Source organism: Galeopterus variegatus, unplaced genomic scaffold, assembly GCF_000696425.1.
Source record: "Galeopterus variegatus unplaced genomic scaffold, G_variegatus-3.0.2 Scaffold1551, whole genome shotgun sequence".
Classification (NCBI taxonomy): Eukaryota; Metazoa; Chordata; class Mammalia; order Dermoptera; family Cynocephalidae; genus Galeopterus; species Galeopterus variegatus.
Window position 1 is genome coordinate 365255 of NW_007727662.1, and position 20253 is coordinate 385507.

Here is a 20253-nt window from a genome sequence, read left to right on the forward strand (position 1 = left end):
AGTAAGGGGATCTTAACCCCTGACTTGGTGTTGTCAGCACCACGCTCTCCCAAGTGAGCCAACCGGCCATCCCTATATAGGGATCTGAACCTGCGGCCTTGGTGTTATCAGCACCGCACTCTCCTGAGTGAGCCACGGGCCAGCCCTTAGAGATGAAGTATGTGGGAGGATGTGCATATGTTATATGCAAATACTGTGCCATTTTATATCAGGGACTGAGCATCCACAGATTTTGATATCCTCAGGGGGTTCTGGAACCAATCCTTTACAGATACTGAGGGATGAGTGTGTAGACTTGGTTGGACAGGGATTAGAATCAGATGAAAGGCCTAGGTGGGAAGAAATCACTACTTGTCTTTTTTGAGGTGACATAGAGAAAGAGGAATACAGTGGGACAGCACAGGATTCTTAGGAATGGGAGACCTCAGTTATGCCCTACACTAGAGAGGGCCTGGATTTCTGATTTTGGTGAAAGGAAGGCTTACAACTTGTACCCTGAGTGCTACTGCTATGATCCTAGGAGAAGGTGGGCTCAGGGCAAATCAGATAGGACAGCAGGAATGACTTTTTCATGAGGTCTTAGGTAGATGTATGTGCATATATCCTCTTGTCTGCCATGCAGCAGTGGGTGGACGATGTGCCCTCTGTACCAAGTCCCAGGTCCAGACTCACCAGCTTTAGCGTGGCCTTAAACCTGTTCATATGAGTGCCCGTGGGGGTTCATGTGACATTGTGCTGTGAGCTTTTGTTCTGTGTTTTGGTGGATATGACACAATGTCTTATATATACTTTATTATATATGTATTGAGTGTATCTCTTTGTTCATCTGTGGTTGCTTATGCCTGGGAGTATTAGTGTTTGCTTATACATGTAGGTGGTTTTGTTAAAGGCATATTTGTATCATATGGGAGATCATATGGTTAGAGAGTGAAGAGGAAGGGTGTGAAAAAAAACATGTGAAAATCTGTAAGGGCTTATGTATATGTGGGTAGTTCCAGTGTTTTCAAACTAGATTGTGAAGACTTCATTATTTATTTTTTTCTTCTCTTAAGTTGCCTTTTTATGGCCTATTTTTTTTTAAATAAAAATTTAAATTTGGCAAATCATAGGAAAGAAATTCCTCTTTTTTTTTTAAAGTGTTTGTATTCTTTCTAATAAATATTTAATGTTAATGGGAATGGCGTGTCCCAGCAATTCATTCTATACTTTCTTGGAAAGCTGGCATTCTAGATTAAGACAGTGTTTTATTTTTAAAGTTTTAATTTTATTTTTAGGTTTTATATTTAAATTGTTAAAGTTCTAAATTCCTAACACTCTATCTGTGTAGGATTGCTCTCTCTATGCAACTTTATTACTCCTTCTTTGCTTCTGAATTTTTTTTTTCCTTTTTGTCTTTTTTTCATGACTGGTAACGGGATCGCAACCCTCAGTGTCACGCTCGTACCGTGACCGGCAATGGGATTGCAACCCTCGGTGTCGCGCCCGCACCATGCTCAACCAGTGAGTGGACCGGACTCTATATGGGATCCGAACCCTCGGCGGGAGCGCCGCCGCGCTCCCAAGCACCGCACTCTACCGAGTGCGCCACCGGGCTGGCCCCTGCTTCTGAATTTTTTCTTCCACCTTGGGAGCAGGAGAGACTCTTATTTATTCTACTGCAGCAGCATACTAAAGTGGGGACTGCAAGCATTCTTTGAACCAGTGAAATGGCAGCTCTGAAATTGTTCTTTACTTCATCACAGGGTTTTTTTGTTGTTGTTTTGCTTTTGCATTTTTCGAAACTGTTATTTAGTAATCACAGATCAGTTAGATTTTTTAAAACTTTTTTCCTGGTTATTAAATTAGTAAAAAAAAATTGTGAAAAATTCAGAGGGCTGGCCAGTTAGCTCAGCTGGTTAGAATGTGGTGTTATAACACCAAGGTCAAGAGTTTGGATCCCCCGTACCAGCCAGCCACCAAAAAAAAAAAAAAACCCAGAGAAGTATAAGGAAGAAAGTATCACTCACCTATATTCCTGTGATTGGTTAGAATGTGGTGTTATAACACCAAGGTCAAGAGTTTGGATCCCCCGTACCAGCCAGCCACCAAAAAAAAAAAAAACCCAGAGAAGTATAAGGAAGAAAGTATCACTCACCTATATTCCTGTGATTGAGTGGACAGTATCGATCAGAGGGAGGAATTCAGAAGGGGAATTTATTTTTTATAAGAGAAAGAAGGTGTCAAAGTTAGTGAGCATAGATAGAATTCAAAGAAACCTTGCAGGTCAGCCAGACCTGGGGTAGGGGTGGGGAGGGAGAACTAGGAGAAAACAGGCAGAACTGTGGAATGGTTTGCATTCTTCTGGCAACTGAATTGAGAGGAGCCAAGAACGTAGTGGGCATCTGGCCAAGTAAAGTTCAGTGCAGTTAAGGTCTTGGTCAAGGCTAAGTATGTGTGTGCCCAGTCCCTGGTTACTCTGGCAGTGGGATCCCTTCCTAGGCCAATGGCATTTTGATGAGAAAAATCTCAAGAATATTCCAAAATTAGTAATTAATTAGAGGAGAAGACGCAGAAGCACTAGCTAGCTCCATCTTAAGAGGAGGAGTGGGGAAGGGTTTGAGCCAAAGACAAAGACTATAGACGGAAAGAATCTGTATTATGGGTAAAACAGTTGACTTGAACTTGCTCCTTAGAGAGTGCTTCCGGGTATGACTGGCAGCTGCTTCTTCCATAGACTTTGGTTAGTTTAAGTGTTGGTAATAAATTGTATAGATACTTGTCTATGCTGTCCTGCCTTTTCTCCTCAATGTCATTGTCTGAAAGGATCTGCAGACTGGGAAAGTTGGCCATTTCTCATCTGGAGGCTTATATAAATTGCCTAGGATTGGGGTTGTGGCTCAGATAGCTATTCCTGCCCTTTCTATCATCCAGGAGGTGTTGGGCCTTCCTGGTGAGAGAATAAGGAATCAGTACCTACTACCTTCAATTTTTTATCTAAGCCTAAATTGTGAGTCTTACTGGACCTGTAAAGTGAAGTGACACTAGGCCTGTCTTTGTTCAGTGCTGTGCATAGCAACTAATTATGAGGAGATAGTACCTCAGACCTTTATTATCTAGCTTTGTGATATCTTTGATCTTGTAGGGAATTATTACAAGGTAAGGCAGGCACATTTATTCACAGAAGACATTTGACATCTTGTTTCAACCTAAACAATTTTAATGGAAAAGAAGCAAGTTGGTCTGAATTTGTATTTGTTGTATGGGTGGCCACAGTGGCCTCTACATGATTTCCTTGATGTCTTTCCTTTGACTGTGTTGGAATAATCTTTCTAAAATACCACATTGGTCACCAGGTCACAAATTTGCTTTAAAAACCCATCATTGTTTTTCTTATCAAGTCTGAATTTATCTTTCAGGATGCTCTGTGACCTGCGTCCACCCTGTATAACCTTAAAGTCGGTTTTAACTTTTTCCTTTGTATCCTGGGTACGTTTTTTTGCTCTTCCAGGAATTCCTCCCTTCTTCTCTCTACTTACACAAATCCTCCCTAATCCTCACTGGCCAGTGCAAGGCCTCTTTCTTTCCCAAAGCCTTCACAAACCTCCCTGTTCACTCTTCTTTAAACTCCTACAGCCCTCACAGTTTTGATTACACAATGTCATACTTCGTTATAATTGGTCTTGTACCACGTGACTTCTTGGAGTGTGTTAGCTTTCATTCCTCTGATAGGAGTATATTATCTTTGAGAGAAAGTATCTTCTGTATGAGGGTACTTCCAAAAGTTCAGGAAAATAGAATTAAGAGATAATACGAATCTTTCCATGAACTTTTGGAAGTACCCTTGTATTCTTCCTGTAACACGTAGCACATAGTAGGCACTCATATTTGTTACTTGGTGATGTACATGATGAGCTCCTTACATCCCTTTTCCTTGGACACACTATACATTTTGAAATTATATCAACAGATCAGTGTATTATTAGTTATGGCTGAGTATGCTTGTCATTGCAGTATGATTACATTTGGAGTCTGTTTGTAGAGAGGTTTTGTTTTAGGTCCATGTTTGATGTTGATGTAAGTTAAGCTGGATTATGCTTATAAAGTAATAAGCAGTATGAGAATATGTTCTTGACCTCCTCTGCAGTGTATGCCATCCGAGAAGCTGCTACCAACAACCTCATGAAACTAGTTCAGAAATTTGGTATAGAGTGGGCCCAAAATACCATCGTTCCCAAAGTGTTAGTAATGGCAAATGATCCTAATTATTTGCATAGAATGACCACTTTGTTCTGCATTAATGTAAGTATTACATAACTATTATTGCTAAGCTCAAACATTATAGCAATTATTCACAACTGTATTTCTGAATTCTGAATATAGTGTCATCTATTTTGAATATATTTTTTATGCTAATTTGACAGAAGATGAGAGAATTTAAAAATTCATGTTAAAATCTATAGTAGTATTTTTAAAGTTGCAATTTAGTTGTGAATTCTGGTCTAACTTTCTGATTCTTTGAATGATTTTTTGTGTCCCTTATTCAGATGCTCAAATTAGAAACGTCCTCCTGTTGGTTAATTACTTTCTTATTAAATATTAATTTGTCTCATTACATTTTAGGATATTTTTAAAAAATAAAAGTGTTTTAAATGTGCCATCTTATTTATTTTTCTAGGCACTGTCTGAAGCCTGTGGTCAGGAAATAACCACTAAGCAAATGCTGCCCATTGTATTAAAAATGGCAGGAGACCAAGTAGCAAATGTTCGTTTCAATGTGGCCAAATCTCTACAAAAAATTGGACCAATTCTAGACACTGAGTAAGATTTTAGAGTTATTCTTGTTTTAAAAGTATATTTTAACTTTTATCTTACAGTGGGGAGTAATAGCTAAAATTAAGTTATTTTCCTTCAAAATTATTTAGTATATTTTTCAAGTTTATAAGTCTTGTAAAATATTTTTTTATTTTAAACTTTAAAAATTACCATAGAGCATATACACCATAAAGGATTTCTCTGGCCCACTAGACTGCCTTTCACAGGTAGTGCTTTTGAATTTCAGTGCTTTGCAGGGGGAAGTTAAGCCGGTATTACAGAAGTTAGGTCAAGATGAAGATATGGATGTCAAATACTTTGCACAGGAAGCTATAAGTGGTATGTATTTTTGTTTTCTGCCTTGCAAGCTTATGCTTTGGCGAGTGGTGTTAAGAGGGCAGGGTGATAAGTGTTAGCAGAGACAGGGAGGGTGGAAGTTCCTGGAATGGTGGTATCCCTCTTAGGTTGGAACCTTTGTGGCTCACCTTTCTTTCATAAGTGAACAGGCCATTTTCTCAGTTTCATGTAGATTGGGTAGAAATATGATTCTTACTGGTAAGAACAGTTTTTGGTTTGGGTTTTAATTAATTTTTAATGTTCGACTTCTGATTAGCCTGGCAGAGTGAAGAAACTGACCACAACGAGAAGTTCTTAATCTTATGTTTTTGGATCTTTGTTACTGTGCTTTAATGTGATATAGATGACTCATGAGCTTTCTGCACCACTAACTGATTTTGTTTGGAATTTTCCAGTTCTTGCGTTGGCATAATGAGGAACAAGAGGGAAAAGACTTTACTAAATTCTTATCACAGATTTCTAGTCATTGTGTTCTTAAACTGGGTGGAGAAAAAATGGAAAACCTTCAAGATCTCATCCAAGCAAAAAGCAACAACTTAGAAGACATCAAATTTCAGTGACTTGATTCTTTCTAAAGAAGAAATGGGGTTGTTTTTTACTCACCTTCCTTGTTGGGATAATTATTTAAGCCATTCTGATTGACCAATTCCTGACACTTGGTACAGTCATCTCTTGATTGTCTTCTAATGCTTTTCCGGCACTGTCTGGGCTCCTGAATCTTCATTGTTTAGTCAGGCCCTGGCCACTTAATATTCCAGACAAAGTCTGGATAGGTTTGTACCCAGACATGGAGTAGATTGATTCTCTTGATGTTTACATGTATCTTTGTGTCTCTTCATCATTACAAAGTTAAATGTACATGGTTTAGAATAACTTATTTTATAAACTATCTATTTGGGAGACACATCAGGATTTGACTGTAGTGAAAACCACATTTTCCTGGATTATGATGGTCTTGGATCAGTGTCTCACATGAAAGGAGAATGTGGAAGCTCAGGGTTAATGTACTGGTTATTTTGGTTTTTATTTGCTCTATTTTGACTGTAATCATGTCATTTAGAAACCTGAATGTGGATGCATCTTGCTGCTAACATGTGATGTTGAAACCTAACTGAATTTCAATGGCTTACCAATGTGACTGCATTCAAAAATACTTCTACCTACTTTTTCAACTATAAATTTTATGAACTCTAAATACAGAGGAATTAGATGTTGAAACCTAACTGAATTTCAATGGCTTACCAATGTGACTGCATTCAAAAATACTTCTCTCTCCCTTTCTCTCTCCCCTCGAGAAACTAACTTGAGTGTGTCCTAATAACTAGTAGTTCTACTGTTTCACGGTAAGATTGCAGTTTTGTGTTTTGAATGAGTATAGGAACCACTGGTATAATGCTTTGTGGTTTTCCTACTCTTTACCTGGTTCTGCTTCCAGCAATATTAGCATCTGGCCCTTGCTACATTGTACAGTATCTTTCCACACTGAAGTTTCATTGCTAATTTTTTGGGTGACGCTGGAATCTTATCATTGGAAGTGTTTGTTTTTCTACTTTTACAGTAAAACCTCATTAATTCCTCCTGAAATTTAAGATAATATGAGTTAAGCTGAAAGGTTTACTGAAGCAAATTAACAGTATATAAGGAAGCCTATTTGTACAACTTAGTTTTAAAACTCTCTTTTAAAAGTACCCATTTACCAATTGATAGCCAATTACCAGTCACTCTTTTCTATATTTTTTCTATATTTTATTATAGTACCTTCCATGAGGATCTCTAGAAGGCCACACCTTTTTTCTAGATGCATTCAATTTATTCTTTATCCTTGAAATGTATATCATACGTATTTCATGGAGAATTTAAATATTTTTTCTAAGTTTATTTACATTTTTCACCTATTCAAACTGACTCAGTGAGGTTTTACTGTAGCTTATTTTTCTCTCAGTGCATCTTGCTATGTAGTTTGCTTGTTTCCATTTTCCACATTTTTGAACTGTTGATTTCATTCACAACCTTTTTTTAAATCTAGTGAGCCCTGTTCTGTTATGTGTATATTAAATAATTATGTAAACCCAAGTTTGACTAAATACTCTCAAGTTTGGCTTACCTCAGAAAAACAGAACAGAAATTTTAAGTCAGAAATTATTTGCCTGCATTTTAAACTGCCAAATTACCTTATATTGTAAGTTTCTACTTTATGACTTTTTGGGCCAAGGATTAAATATTTTTCTAAGCAAAAATCTTTTCTACATTCTCACTTTAATATCTTAAACTGTTATGCTATAAACATTGAAATTTTAGTTTCATGGTTCTTTATTTTTTATTACCTGCAGGTTATGTTCCTCTTTATTGAATTTTATATTTGAAAGACTGTTGTCTTGATTCTTGAAACCAATTTGCACTGGAACCATTGCTTTACTCTTTGGTTGGAAAGGCCATTGGTTTAGGGTAGACTTCAAAATGGCCTTGTACACCTCCTGGGGAACCCTGTGAATTGACCTCTCTGTTCCAAGACTGTTAAAGGGAGTTACAGTGAGCTCTTACTTTCTCAAATGTGGGTTATGAAGCTCAGCAAAGCCACTGTCTTTTTGGGTGACCCCTTAGGGACGTCATTGTTTCTTTCTGACTTAAGCAATAGGGAATCCCTTTTGTTACTTCTCAGAGGAATTTTTCTTTGGCATATAACTTGGCTATTTACTCTACAGATTAGTTTTTCCTGTCTTGATTTCACTAGAATGTAAGCTCTAGGAGCTCTGTAGGGGCAGGCATTTTTGTCTGTTTTGTCTTCTGCCATATCACCAGTGCCTGGATGAGTGTCTGGTGTACATAGTAGATGCTCAATAAAAATGTATTCAATGAATGAATTTCTAAAATTTGTTCTCTGATGTGTTGCGTGCATGGAACAAGTCATCAAAGGTACCAGACTGTATCTCATTCTCTCACTGACACAATTAAAAAGATTTTTCTGCTCTTAGGAAACAAGCTTTATGTGTCCCTTCTCCAGTCCCCCAGCTTATACAATGGTTCCGTTTGGATTTATTAGAGCCTTGAATATACATTGCTCTTGTTTTTCCATCCTAGGCAGTTTAGACCAGTTGTTTGGTTGAGAAGGGAAGTGTAGCAGAGACACCCACACATACAACCTATGCCAATAAAGATGTCTTATCAACAATAGGATTCACCTTAGTATTTCTACAGTTTGCGTGCAGTTTACCCCTCGCGCATTTAAGAGACCAGCTCTTGTTTCTCCGTCTATACTGCCAAGAAGATATGAACTTAAAGATGCTTGTTTTATAAGAACAAACAGGTTAATGTGTGTTTTTTTGGTTAAAGTAATAGGCAACCCTTGGCTCATGGAAATACCACAGGTTGGCCACTGTGATGCAGGGCCCTGGGGGTCTTTGCTGGACAGCTTGTTCTGACTCAACAGAACTGTCTCCTCTAAGCATTCGAGATACTTGCAGACCTCCAGGGGAAACAGACATGTCACTCCTGACCCAGTGGTTAAGCTGTATCAGTGTTTTCTTGTAGAAGTTTTGTTCCTTTATTAACCACTGTGTTGACACTGAGCTGAAAGTCTGGTACTTTCCGGTAGAAATCACACTGGTTCCCTCCCACCAGGGATGGCAGGACAGGGTGGCCATGCACGTTGGGTGCTTGTCCTGTCCTCTTGCTTTTTAACTTAAGTTCCTCTGGCACTTTTTTCTTCTGGCATTCCTGTCCTAAAGCCTCCTGTTTCTCCAGTGCTTGGATGTAGAACTCGTTTAACAGATGAGGTGATGGCCATCTGATGTTACATAATTGTTTCCCTTTGGTTCCCCAGTATTCCCATTTCCATCCTGTCCCTTGCTCCTCTTTTTCCTATTCCCTCACATGTCTCCAGTCCTTTTCTGTACCTAGAATAGTCTCACTATTCCCTGTTTGCCTCCACAAATCTGCTGTTTCCAGGAAATTACATAATGTTTGGTAGATGGAAATCTGGAGGATGGAGAGAGTTTAATTACTCACTGGGTAGAAAAAAAGCGAAGTCATTTCTTTCTTTGGAGTTTTCTTAAACTGATACTACCAGTTGTGAAAGGAGTCTTCTCGTCTGGGTGGGGTTCTATAGGCTGTCAGTGACCAAGATGTAGGGAGCACCCAGCTGGGCACCACAAGGCCCAGCGGGATGGCACTTCCCAGGGCTCCTGAGAAAAAGACATCGAATAAGGTCCTAGGGTGAACCGGCCTTCGCTGCCCAGGGTCCTGTGTCCTCAGAGGTTGCCGGGCTTCCCACGCTGGTGCTGGAACTAGTGAAACCATCCTGGTCAGGAAGTATGAGTGGGATTGGGAGGGATGTGCCCTGATCAGGGACAGTTACAGCGCTGCTGTCTGTATCTCTAGTGGTGGCGCAAAGGCTGAGGAAGCTAGATTTTCCCATGAAGGACAGTGAAGAGCCCAGTGTCCCTGAGGCTAAGAACCACTTCCTGAGACCCAGAGTGCCTGAAGAGGACACTGGGAAGGTAAGTGCCCCAGAAGCATGGGGCCCAAGTCCTGCCCCCCGCAGCACTGCCTGGTGCTACAGGGGGTTGCAGCAGGATAGGCAGAGAAGCAGTCCCTTGTACTGTCCCCGAGGAGACAGTCAGGTTTTAAGGGCCAGGAGAGTATAATTTTTTAATTCTTGTTTGGCAGCTGACTGGTTAAGGGGATCCGAACCCTTGGCCTTGGTATTATAATGGAGAGTATAACTGGTCAGGTGCCCTGTTTTACTTCCTTCATTCTCGGAATGCTTTACGAGGGGTGGGCTCGCTGGCCACAGCTTGTCATCCCGTGGTTTGAGGCCTGTTGAATCTCCGTCTCTCCCTAGTGAGGGACAAGGAGGCCCAGGCAGAAGACAGAGGGGTGATGTGGTGAAGAGTTGCTTGTAGAAACAGGCTGTTCCCCTTTTCCTCACAGAACGCGGAATGTTACTTGCCACAGCTCCTCTCAAGTAGTCATTTCTATCCAAGATAGGAAGCGCTTCCGTGATTTGTGACTTACAAATACATTCAGAAACGGAGCGTGGAGGGTGTCGGCCGCCGGGTGCTGATGCCAGGCTGCATTTAGTTTATCGGGAAGAATTTGGCATTTTCATATCCACTCTGGTAGATTTTCTTGGCGAAAACACTAACATGGAAAAGTTTGTCTTTTAAATTTTTGTCTTTTCATTTTGTGTGAATTGAGGCAATGAAAACTGTTCCTGTTGTCCAGACCCTGAACTGTGGTCACTCCTCTGAGAATGTTCTTGCCATTCCCTGCAGTGGCTGCACGGTGGGAGGAAGTGCTGGTGACTGACGCTGCTCACAGCCTCCGCAGCCCCTGGGCTCTGACGGACAGAGGCCTGAGGTGGCCAGCGCTCTGCACCCTTATGTCCACTTCGTAACCTGGGCCTTAGGAAAGAGGTTGGCTGAAGGAGTGGGAAGAATGGTTCTATTTTCTAGGCCTAAATCACACACTACTTTGGGAAGAAAGGAGTTACATATTTCTACAAATTCGGGGCTCACTGCCCATGCCATTCAACGCCTGCTATGCTCCTGACCTGAGGTGGGTCACGGGGGCATCCCCACAGCCAGCGTGCTCAGCTCTGAAGAAGGCTGCGTGCTGGGCCTTTGCCAGTTGAGGAAACAGTATTAGCTTGAGCCTTGGGGACGCTGCAGCGCCTCATCAAAAAAAAGCACTTGACAAAACCTCATTTAATCCTCTCAACAACTCTAGGTGGTGGGTGCTGTCATCTTCATTTTTCAGGCGGTCGTGAACCTCCCTCTACCTGTCATGTCTTCTTGCGAGTCTGTTTTCTAGAAACCCAGTGGTGCCAGGAACCCAGGTCTCTGGAGCGGCAGTTCATTTAACCGAGAAAAATCCCCTGCCCTGTGACCTGGGAGCCTTCCCTGCATTTGTTTCACTTAAGGAAAATGACCCGAGGGTGAGATTTGAAGGGAATTGGCTGTTGCCAGGCAGAGCCCTGTGTGTCAGGTGCCAGCAGCCAAGTGAGTGATCCAGGAAGTCATCCAGTGGCAAACCAGAAATTGTTTTTAACCCCTCACTGTCTGTGGTGCATAGCAAACTCACTAATCTGTCCAAATGTTGTCAGAGTGAACGCCTGGCTGCTGAAAGCCCTGGGAACTGTCCTCAGCCCTTGGTCAGCCTTAGGGCCCTGTGGGAGCCATTTGACATCTCAGGGCTGGGCCTACCACTTGGTCCAGGAGAGAATGGCCCAAGGGGTGAGAGCCAGTTCCTCTTGGTGAGGGGTTCCTCCTTGATTCCTTGAGACTGACCCTTGAATCTGCAGAGCTGTGTGCTTGGTGTCACACATGTCCCCCCCATGCAGGACCTGCCAGGGAGCAGCCTGGGTCACCTCCCACCCCCTGCCGCCCTGGGTCAGCTCAGCTGCTCCCTCCTGGACCATCCACAGGTTGCTGACAGCTACTGGCAGGCCCCTGTCAGACGAGGGTTAATAGGATTTGTTTATTGAGTCACGAAGTAGCTGTCACATGATTTTAATCAAAACACCATTTCCCTGACAACAGTGATGTCAGTCTTGTTATTGCAGGAAGGAGCAGCTGTGAGGGACATTCAGTCTCCATGCCGAGCACAGGTTTGGAGACCCAAATCAAGTGGAGCATCCGTAAATAACAGTGCAGACGCCGACTTAATGAACCCCCTCCTTGTCTTCCTTCTCTTTGGCCGGACAGTCTGTCTTGTGGAGACACTGAGCAGAGCCCAGTCCCTGCACCCTGAGTCTCAGCTAAGACCTCACCTGCACCCCCTGCTCCTTCTGCTTGTGTTTCTACTTCTGGTTTTTCCTAATTTTCTTATCTTCCCCAAACTCAGAGACTCACTTGGCCCCTAGAGTCTCTGGCCTGTGCCTTCTGGCATCTGTCCCTTCTTTGGATCTAAACTAGCACTTGCAGGTGAACCAGGCTGTTCTGGCTCGTATGAGGTGGGGGCTGCTCTACAGCTCAGGAATCTTGTCTTGTCATAGAGCCAGCTTCTGGGGGCAGGGGAGGACTGCTTGTCCACATCTCTCCTGAGAGAGCAGGTTAGAGCTCGGCTGTTGTTGCCTAAAAGGTAGAAGCTCCTCAAGGGTCCGACCTCTTGGCCAGAAGGTTAGTTCTCTTGAACCAAGAAAGACTACATGTCGGGTTAGGGCTCACAGACCCTTCAAACCCGTCCTGTGCAGATTGGGTTATAGACCCCTCATATGCAGGTCCCGAGCGAAGTCATTGGAGAAAGACCTTGGGAGCCACTGACAAGGTTGACAGGCTTTATTCGGATGCGAGCTCAGCCTCCAGCAGTAGCAACAGCTTCCTAGTGGCCTCCCAGGGGCGGCCTGGGGACACTGTGGATCAGAGCCGTTTGTCCTTTATACTTAAGTCAGGCAACCGAGGGACACATGGGTGCGACTCAGATAAACAAAGAACACCTGGGCGCACGTGCACAATTACATCAGAAATAACCAAGGAACACCTGGGCGCACGTGCACGATTAACGTATTTACATTAAACAGGCTAGGTCATGCTCAGCAAGATTCTGAACATCTGAGGGAGCCTGACCATTTGTTTTCATTTTCCTTACACTACAGGAGGCCTGAGCCCAGTCTGAGGACTGACAACAAAAACCAAAGCTCAGGCACACTTGATCTCATCCCCAGTGACCCTCCAGCTAAGGGAATTGGATACTGAAGTCCACTGAGAGGTCAGAAGTAGGCTGCTCACAGGGCCAGCTGGGGCAGTGTCCACAGTCTCCGGCTTCCTCTCGGTACCTTCTCCACTGTGGAGACTTGGGGACTGGGCAGCTGTCTCAGCACAGAAAGACTCCGCCATGCCTTCTAACCCTTCTCCACCGAGGAGCTTAAATGAAAAGTTGGGGATGAAAGAGGCCTCCTAGATAGGACATAGATTCTCCGGGATGTTCTTATGTTTGTGGTACCTATGGCTGGTGCTGCCAAGGACTCATCTCTGAAAATTCAGAAATCCTGGAGCAAAGCTCTTAGTTCTTAACCTCGAACAGGTGCTCAGAATAGGGCAATTTCCCTTTAAGAGAGGTTTCACAGGCACCACACAGCCCATTTTCACAGCTAGTGTTGGGACAGTCAAGAGTTCAGTTAAAGCAAGACAGGTAGAGTAAGATGTTATGATAAGCCATTGGGAGGCTGGGGGAGTCTTCTGGGTGCTTTCATGTTAGAGGGCAGTGCCATGCCAGGCTGCACTTGAACCTCACAATAAGCCGAGGAGTGAAGTCAGCCAGTCTGTGTTCCCAAGTTACCAGTGGAGATAACGAGCCTTTGCAGTGACTTGCCTGGGTTAGTGGTAGGGCTGGGAACGGCACCAGGGGCTAAGGGTTTGGTCAGAGGTTCCTTTCTGCCTCCCAGGCTGTCCTTGGCAGAGAAGAGGAAGGCATTAGCCTGCCTGGAAGGCCTTTCTGGCCAGGGTGACTGCACCCTGGGGTGGGATGGGAGAGCTGGGCTCTGTTCTCCCAATCTTCTTGTCTGGCTCTTTCATCCATGGGCCCCCTCCAACAGCTCCCCGTTGGCCCTCAGTTTGCTGGCACAGGGACCCTGCTAAACATTTGGGCTTCTCTGGTGACCAGAAGGCAATTCTAGTGGGTCCCAGACTGAAGAGACAGGCTAGGCTGGGAACTCAGAGCACTTTGCATGAAGTGCTTCAGGAAAGGCCTTGGTGGCTTTTCTTAGGTTCACTTGTGTCCTGTCGCCAACTATGCAGGTGGCTCTGGGGTGGAAATGAACGTTCTCCTCAGAGTCACAGTTCTCAGGCCCCCTTTTGGGCATCTCAGGCCCCATTTTTCCCTGACTTTGGGAAGTGAGGAGGGAGAATGAGTCAGAAGCTCTTCAAAGTCTACCTGAGGTGGAGAGTGACTCAGTTTTCCCACTGAGAGGCCTCATTTCCTCTGGGCCAGATTTTCTGAACTTTCTGCCCAGCTGGCTCTTGGGGGCTCGGTTCTCCACTTCCCATGGTGCAGTGCCCTCCCCGCTTCCTTCCAGGCACCTCTCCTGCTGGCTCAGCCGGTACATGCTTTACCCTTTACCCCAACTTGGAAACTCTCTTTGCTAATTTTAGATCAGCTCTGAGTCAGTCATCCCTAGGAAAGCCCCCTAGAAACATATCCAAATGGAGGGATTGGTGCTCCCTAGAGACACTTGAAGCTCTAGGTTCAGAGGAGTTCCGTTGCATTGGTGGCTGGGACATCCGCAGCAGGACAGCTGTTAGGAGACCAGTGGCTGCAGGACACAGCAAGCTCCCCACTCTGCCTGACCTCAGGTTTGGCCACAGTGATTTGTGGTCATAGCTTCCTACCTGGGTGGAGGCAGATACACCAGCATGGCTCCATGTCTGAGGGAGGGGCCAACCCCTTCACTTCAGTCAAGACCCATGTCTGTCTCCTAAGGACCATTGCCCAGGATAATCCATGTGCAATATTCCATACTTGGCACTGCTCAGTCTTTGAAGTCACTGGCTGGGACTGAAATGAGAAGGGCAGAGCCTGATCTTGTCAGCCCCCAGGGCAGAGCAGCCATAGCCATGTAGTAACCCAGGATTTAGTGCAAAAAGCCCAGAACTTTCTCCCACAATGCCCTGCCCTTGGGCTACAGGCAGATCAGGAGGCTTTGCCTTACCTGGACCCACCCAGGGAGGGATTAGAACCCTCCCCCTCAGCAGGGAGGGTCCCTGTGAGAACTAACTCTGGAAAGTGTGGAGGCCGAGTCAGGTGTTCTTAATCTTGGTTCATAGATGGGCCTCAGGGGGTCCAGGAACCAGCCCCTCTCCTGAAATCAATTATATGTCACAAGTTGTGTGTCTATGTACGTGTTTTCTGGGAAGAGTCAAATGCTTTTCTCAGCATGTCAAAGGGATCAATTTAAGAAGTAGTGGGGCAGAAAGGAGGTGCTTGCCAAGATTAGAACCTTAGGCCCTGTTCATGCCTTGCCCTGCGTGGTGATAGAGCACTTTAGATGTGTGGGCACTACCGGCTAGTTCCATCCCTGCCCGGGTCTGGAGCACAGGCCTCCCTGGTCTCATGTGTCTTCCCCACCCTGTGCAGAGCCTTCAGCTCAGGAGACCACGGAACTGAAGGATGTCCTGAGGAGATTAGAGATCTGGGGCCTGCCTGGCTGCTGAGGCTCTGGCCAGTCTCTGCTGGCAAGTCTGTTATTTTTGCCTATAACTTGGGGCACTGGGGATGTTTTTGGCAATACAGGATAAAAATGATGGATAAATTTGGTGAGAAAAGGGAAAGTTTGCAAAACATCGTTAGTGAAATGTGCTTTCCTTAAAAAAAAAAAAAATGAAACGCAGTGATGCTGAATTGTTGGGTAGCCAAGGGGAACTGGCATTTCAGGGCAGGTGTGGGCGCCTGGTAGTGGTGCGGGGCCACAGTCGATGGTAAGGGCTCCGCTCGCTTCTAGCCCTCGGAGCCGTGGGCTCTGCCTACCGCACCCTCCTGTGCCAGCTGCGTGGCCAGCAGATTCCTGTTTGGGAGCTGTCTCAGTTCTATAGCATGGGCTTGACAGGAGTAGTGTGAAACCAAATCTCAGTTGAACATGCTACCAGAAAGCAGGGTTTCATACTGCTCTTTCACTCAGTCTGGCACTAAAACACGTCCAGATCGGATGAGAGAAGCTCAGCAAATGGATGCTTCAGCACCCCGAGGGCACCGAGTTGGTCTCAAAAGGGTGCCTGTGAGGGAGTCCATCGTGTGCATGCGTGCATGTAACGTGGAGGCCTTTGGCGAGCCCCAGAGAAGATGTGACATCGTGACTAAATAGCAGTGTCTTTTGCTGGCCTTTCTGGCAGCTCAGAACACCTCCCCTCCCATTTCCGCCCTTTGCCCTGCAGCTTGCCTGTCCTTAGGGAGCACAACGAGAGCCCTGCATGCCTGCCTCCCCTCCTCCTCCTGCAGCAGAAGGCCCTTGCTCACACGACCTGGGCAATGGGCTTTGCCCTGAGACTCTAAAAAGCAAGGAACATTAATTAGGCAGTGCCCAGCAGGGCCCTGTCCGTGTGCAGGCTGTGATTAGCAGTGCTTCCGTCAGCGACCTGCAGCGGCTAACGTGTACTTGGGTGACTGAGAGCAAGGTATTATTTACCCAGCTGACGTCAATGAGAACATATTATCCACTGTCCTTTTCTGCAGCCTGAAATGAGCACCAGAGCTCAGAGAACAGAGCCACCTTCCATAGTTTTAAAATTCCACCCAAAGCCTGATGAGGTAAAGGCCCTGTCTTATTAGCCTGACATTCATATCACCCAGGCTCTTAGAAAACAAGTTGTTTTTATTTTAATTCAAGAGGGTTGGAAACATAAAAACAGTACATTTTCCTTGCAGAAAATTACCCCATTTAAATTACTGTTTGGTACAAATATCATTTATTAAACTTCACTTTGGGCAATTTTCTAACATTGAATGACAGGTTACACTTTGATTTTTCTCACATTGGAGCTATTATGATTTGCACTCAAAATACCAAAGCTATTAAACTCACCAATTTTTTCTTAGTAATTAAAAAAAAAAACCACACAAAAAATAACTACAATTAGATTAACTTTATCAAAAGAAACTCTTTCACAGACCAAACATCCAGCAAAGACCACCCTCCTCCCTTCAGAAAAAAGCAAATAATCTTGCCCTTTCTACAAAGTGCAAATATCTCTGTATCACTTTTCTAAAATTGCAGTCCTCCAAAGAGAAGCAAATTTCCTTTTCTCTCTGTTTCTTTCCTCTTCAGAGATTTGGTGAAGGCAGATATCTTTTACCATTAGTAGTGGGAAGGTATCACCACTTGAATTTCCTTGACTGAGCAAATCTTGAACAGATAGGCATCACACAGCCAGTGGCAAATCCTAGTTATCTGCATTTGCTAATCTAACATTATTCCCTCTGGGGTCATATTTTTCCAGGATGTTGTTTTGTACATCTATTTTTAAAGCTCCTCCATACCTACCCACTTTGGCTCTGAAAAGACAAAGTATTCACCCAAAGCATGTTATTATTATTTTAATCCTAAAAGTGTCTAATGAGTAATTGATGAGACTTTAAAGAAACTATTCCCCCTCCTCGGAACAAAGTCTGAATTTGTGATTCTTCTCAGAGCAGCCCCCTTTCCTGGGGTTGAATCTGTTGGCCTGCTGTGGAGGGCTAATAGGTACAGTTTGTCCCTTGGCAATCAAGGAGGGTGTGTCCTTCCATCACATACTTCTATAGGAAATTACTATATTGTGTAATTTGGAAAAATTAGTTACCTTTGATGTGAGCCTAGACTTCGATAGTTAACTGGACACTGAAAGGATGGCCAATTTGTGGGACCCGTGTCTCTGTTGGCCTTGTTCAATGCAGGGCCACCTGGACAGCCACAGTTGTCACTTGAAGGGCACCTCTCCCCGAAAGCCAGGCAGCTGTTAAGTGGAGAATAAGGTTGTGGGGACAGTCACATTCACCCAGTGCTTGACCAAAATGGGTGCTTTGTTTCTCCAGCTGTTTTCTTATGAAAAGAGTGAGTTGTTACTGAGGATGGGGGAGAGGGCTTCTCACAGAACAAGAAGCCAGAGAACCAAACTGAGAAGCCAGCCACCCAGATGCTTGTCCTGGCGCCTCACTCGTGAGGTCTGTGACCTTGGACAGGTCAAAACTTCTGCGAGTTTTGGTTTTCTCAACTGTGAAAAATAAGGATAATACCTACCCAACTAATTTCATATGACTGTTGCGAGTATTAGAAGAGATGACTTGTGAAAGTGCTTGGTAAATTAATGTCTAAGTCTAAGCTGTTGCCCCTTTTGGCCAGGCAAGCTGGGTATTTGGGCAGCAGCCATGAAAACCGTCACTGGTTACATCTAAGGGCAGTGCTGCTGCCTGTTTCTCAATCTGCAGCCGTGCATGCCCGAATCTGCCAAATCTGTCAAAATCCGCCCAGATAAGATGTAAACATAAGGTGGTGTTGCAACTCAGAAGACTGAGAGTCTTCTCGAATCAGCTGGGCTACCTTCCTTGGAAAGACTGGTAAACAAATATGTGACAGAGCGCTGGGAAGTCAGAGGCTCTAAGGGTCACGGAAGGCCACTGCCTTCGTTGGTCCTTCGCTTTCAAGGCGCAGACAGAAAGAGCTCCGTTATCACAGTCCCTTCCCTTGGCCAAGGGCCAGGGAGGACCACACTATGGAACCTGTCAGAAGGGATGTATACATTTTTAAAAATACGTTTTTGTCCAGTTTAGAAACAGAGGCAGATGATACTGCCCTTGTCTTCACACATCACTCTGAAGGTAAGTTCTGTAAAAAATTTCCAGAAGTAACAAAATGATCTAAGACCCTGCCTGTACAAAGACTCCAACTTACTACCTGTTCTCTGGTTTTTACCTTTGATGTCTAGGCACAAAGAGACCGAGCGGCTCGGGTGGCTTCCAAGGAGGCAGTAGAGGCAGCCCAGAGTAGGGCTCTGGGCTACAACTGCAGCAAAGGTCAGCCCCAGCACAGGGATTCTGCAACTGTTCACCGGGACCTGTGTGGTCAAATGACACTACATACTGCCTCTAAAGGAGGAGTGTGAAAAAGTTATCTGGAACATGAGTTTTCTTTAAACCAATAGGGAGCTTAACTGTAACTGTTTATGCATGTTTTTAAATATAATCCAGAGCAGGAAAAAAACCTCTGACCCCAATATATGTAAGAACCTAGGGCTTGACTAGAGGTTGGGGGACCCCTGGAAAGGAAGCAACACTCACTCACTGCGTCCCCCTGTGCTGAACTGCTTGCACCTAACCAGAGGATGTTCTAATGCCCCCACACCAGGCACCCTTGACCAACCCTAACTAGAATCCTAACTAGTTGCTTTTCACCTTTCTTTAGTTTCCAGTTGATCACCTAATCACTCTCTAGCTAAGAGTATACTTTTCTTCCCAAATCTAACAACCAGACCAAATTCTTTAAGGGTTTCCCTGCCTTTAAGGGCATGAGCAGAGGTGGAGGCAGGGTAGAGGGTGATACTCCTGCAGGGTGGTCCCCTCTCCCTACCCATAACAGCACAGACCCCCCCTTACTCCAGGGGCAGACTCAGGAAGGAACACGAGAGGCGAGGGCTGACTTTAGTACTGATCACAGGCTCCTGCCAGTCCCACCTCACCGACTGCAGGACACAGTTTAAACACTCAAGAGTTCTTTATTTCTGAGGAAGAAAGGGCTGCTGACTTTCTCTTTCTTGGGAGGCAAAGTTTGATACAGAAAGGAAGAGGTTTTCCTTATATCAGCACTAATAGTCCTTTAAGCCTCATCTCTAGTCCTCCTGGTGGGCCCCAGTTATATCCCATTCAGTGGATTCTGGGGGGTTGGTGGTGTAGAGAGCCATCCCGTCCCTTCTCTGTTCCCAAGGTGGGAGGTGGGTAGTGCAGGACTGACTAGCCAGGGCATAGGAGGTGAGAGGATGGCTGGGGGTGGCCAGCATAGCTCAATGGGAATTTAAAAACGGGTCATCCACCCTCTTTCTATTGTGCTAACATGCTTTTTGCCTTACAGGGGCCAGCTTATCGGTTACATGTAAATACTAGAGACACACTTGCCCAGCTGGAAATTGCAGAACAAGTGCATTTTTCCCAAAGCAGAGACTAATACCCCTGGATTAAAAAAAGAACACAAACAAAAAATAAAGAAGGTACCACACATATTGCACTGTTTGCTGAATGAAATTTTTACCTCATATTCATTTCACCAAAAGTCTCTTCAGAGGAACCTGGTTTATAAGATAATAAAGCTAATGATTATTATACAGTAGTGTACACACTGCTAATGTGAAACAGACTGGAAAGCAAGTCAGTATTTCAAAGTAGCCTTGTAAAGGGAGTGGTACTCAGCCTTGTTAGTGTCAGTTTAGTATTTATGAAGCGGAAACTGCTCAGAAGCTTCCATCGCTAGTTAGTTAGAGAAGGGAGCAAGAGAAATGATCAGACAGGGCTAGGCAAACTGTTTGGCTAACTGACCAGCTCACATTTCAGCAAATACAGATGGCTATGGAATTTACTGATTTCTACTTGAAATAAATGAGATAAACAAATAGGAGCTTACAGCACAGGCTCCAGCAGGAGGGGTCGTGC

The 20253-nt window shown here is 44.4% G+C and overlaps 1 protein-coding gene across 3 annotated transcripts in view; it reads left to right on the top strand.

Moving 5' to 3' along the window:
• PPP2R1B (protein phosphatase 2, regulatory subunit A, beta) overlaps nucleotides 1–19826 on the top strand; it is a 40848-nt gene extending 21022 nt beyond the window's left edge. The window contains exons 12-17 of one of the 3 annotated variants that reach the window (XM_008577617.1): nucleotides 4124–4278; nucleotides 4655–4797; nucleotides 5039–5130; nucleotides 9526–9644; nucleotides 18540–18624; nucleotides 19677–19826. In XM_008577617.1, the coding sequence (XP_008575839.1) occupies nucleotides 4124–4278; nucleotides 4655–4797; nucleotides 5039–5130; nucleotides 9526–9644; nucleotides 18540–18624; nucleotides 19677–19771 (689 nt within the window). In that variant the 3' untranslated portion in view covers nucleotides 19772–19826. Of the gene's footprint in view, nucleotides 1–4123; nucleotides 4279–4654; nucleotides 4798–5038; nucleotides 5131–5543; nucleotides 5730–9525; nucleotides 9645–18518; nucleotides 18671–19676 lie in introns of those variants that run through there. The other 2 variants (XM_008577618.1, XM_008577616.1) reach the window with 2 other exon arrangements.
• Nucleotides 19827–20253: the final 427 nt, after the last annotated feature.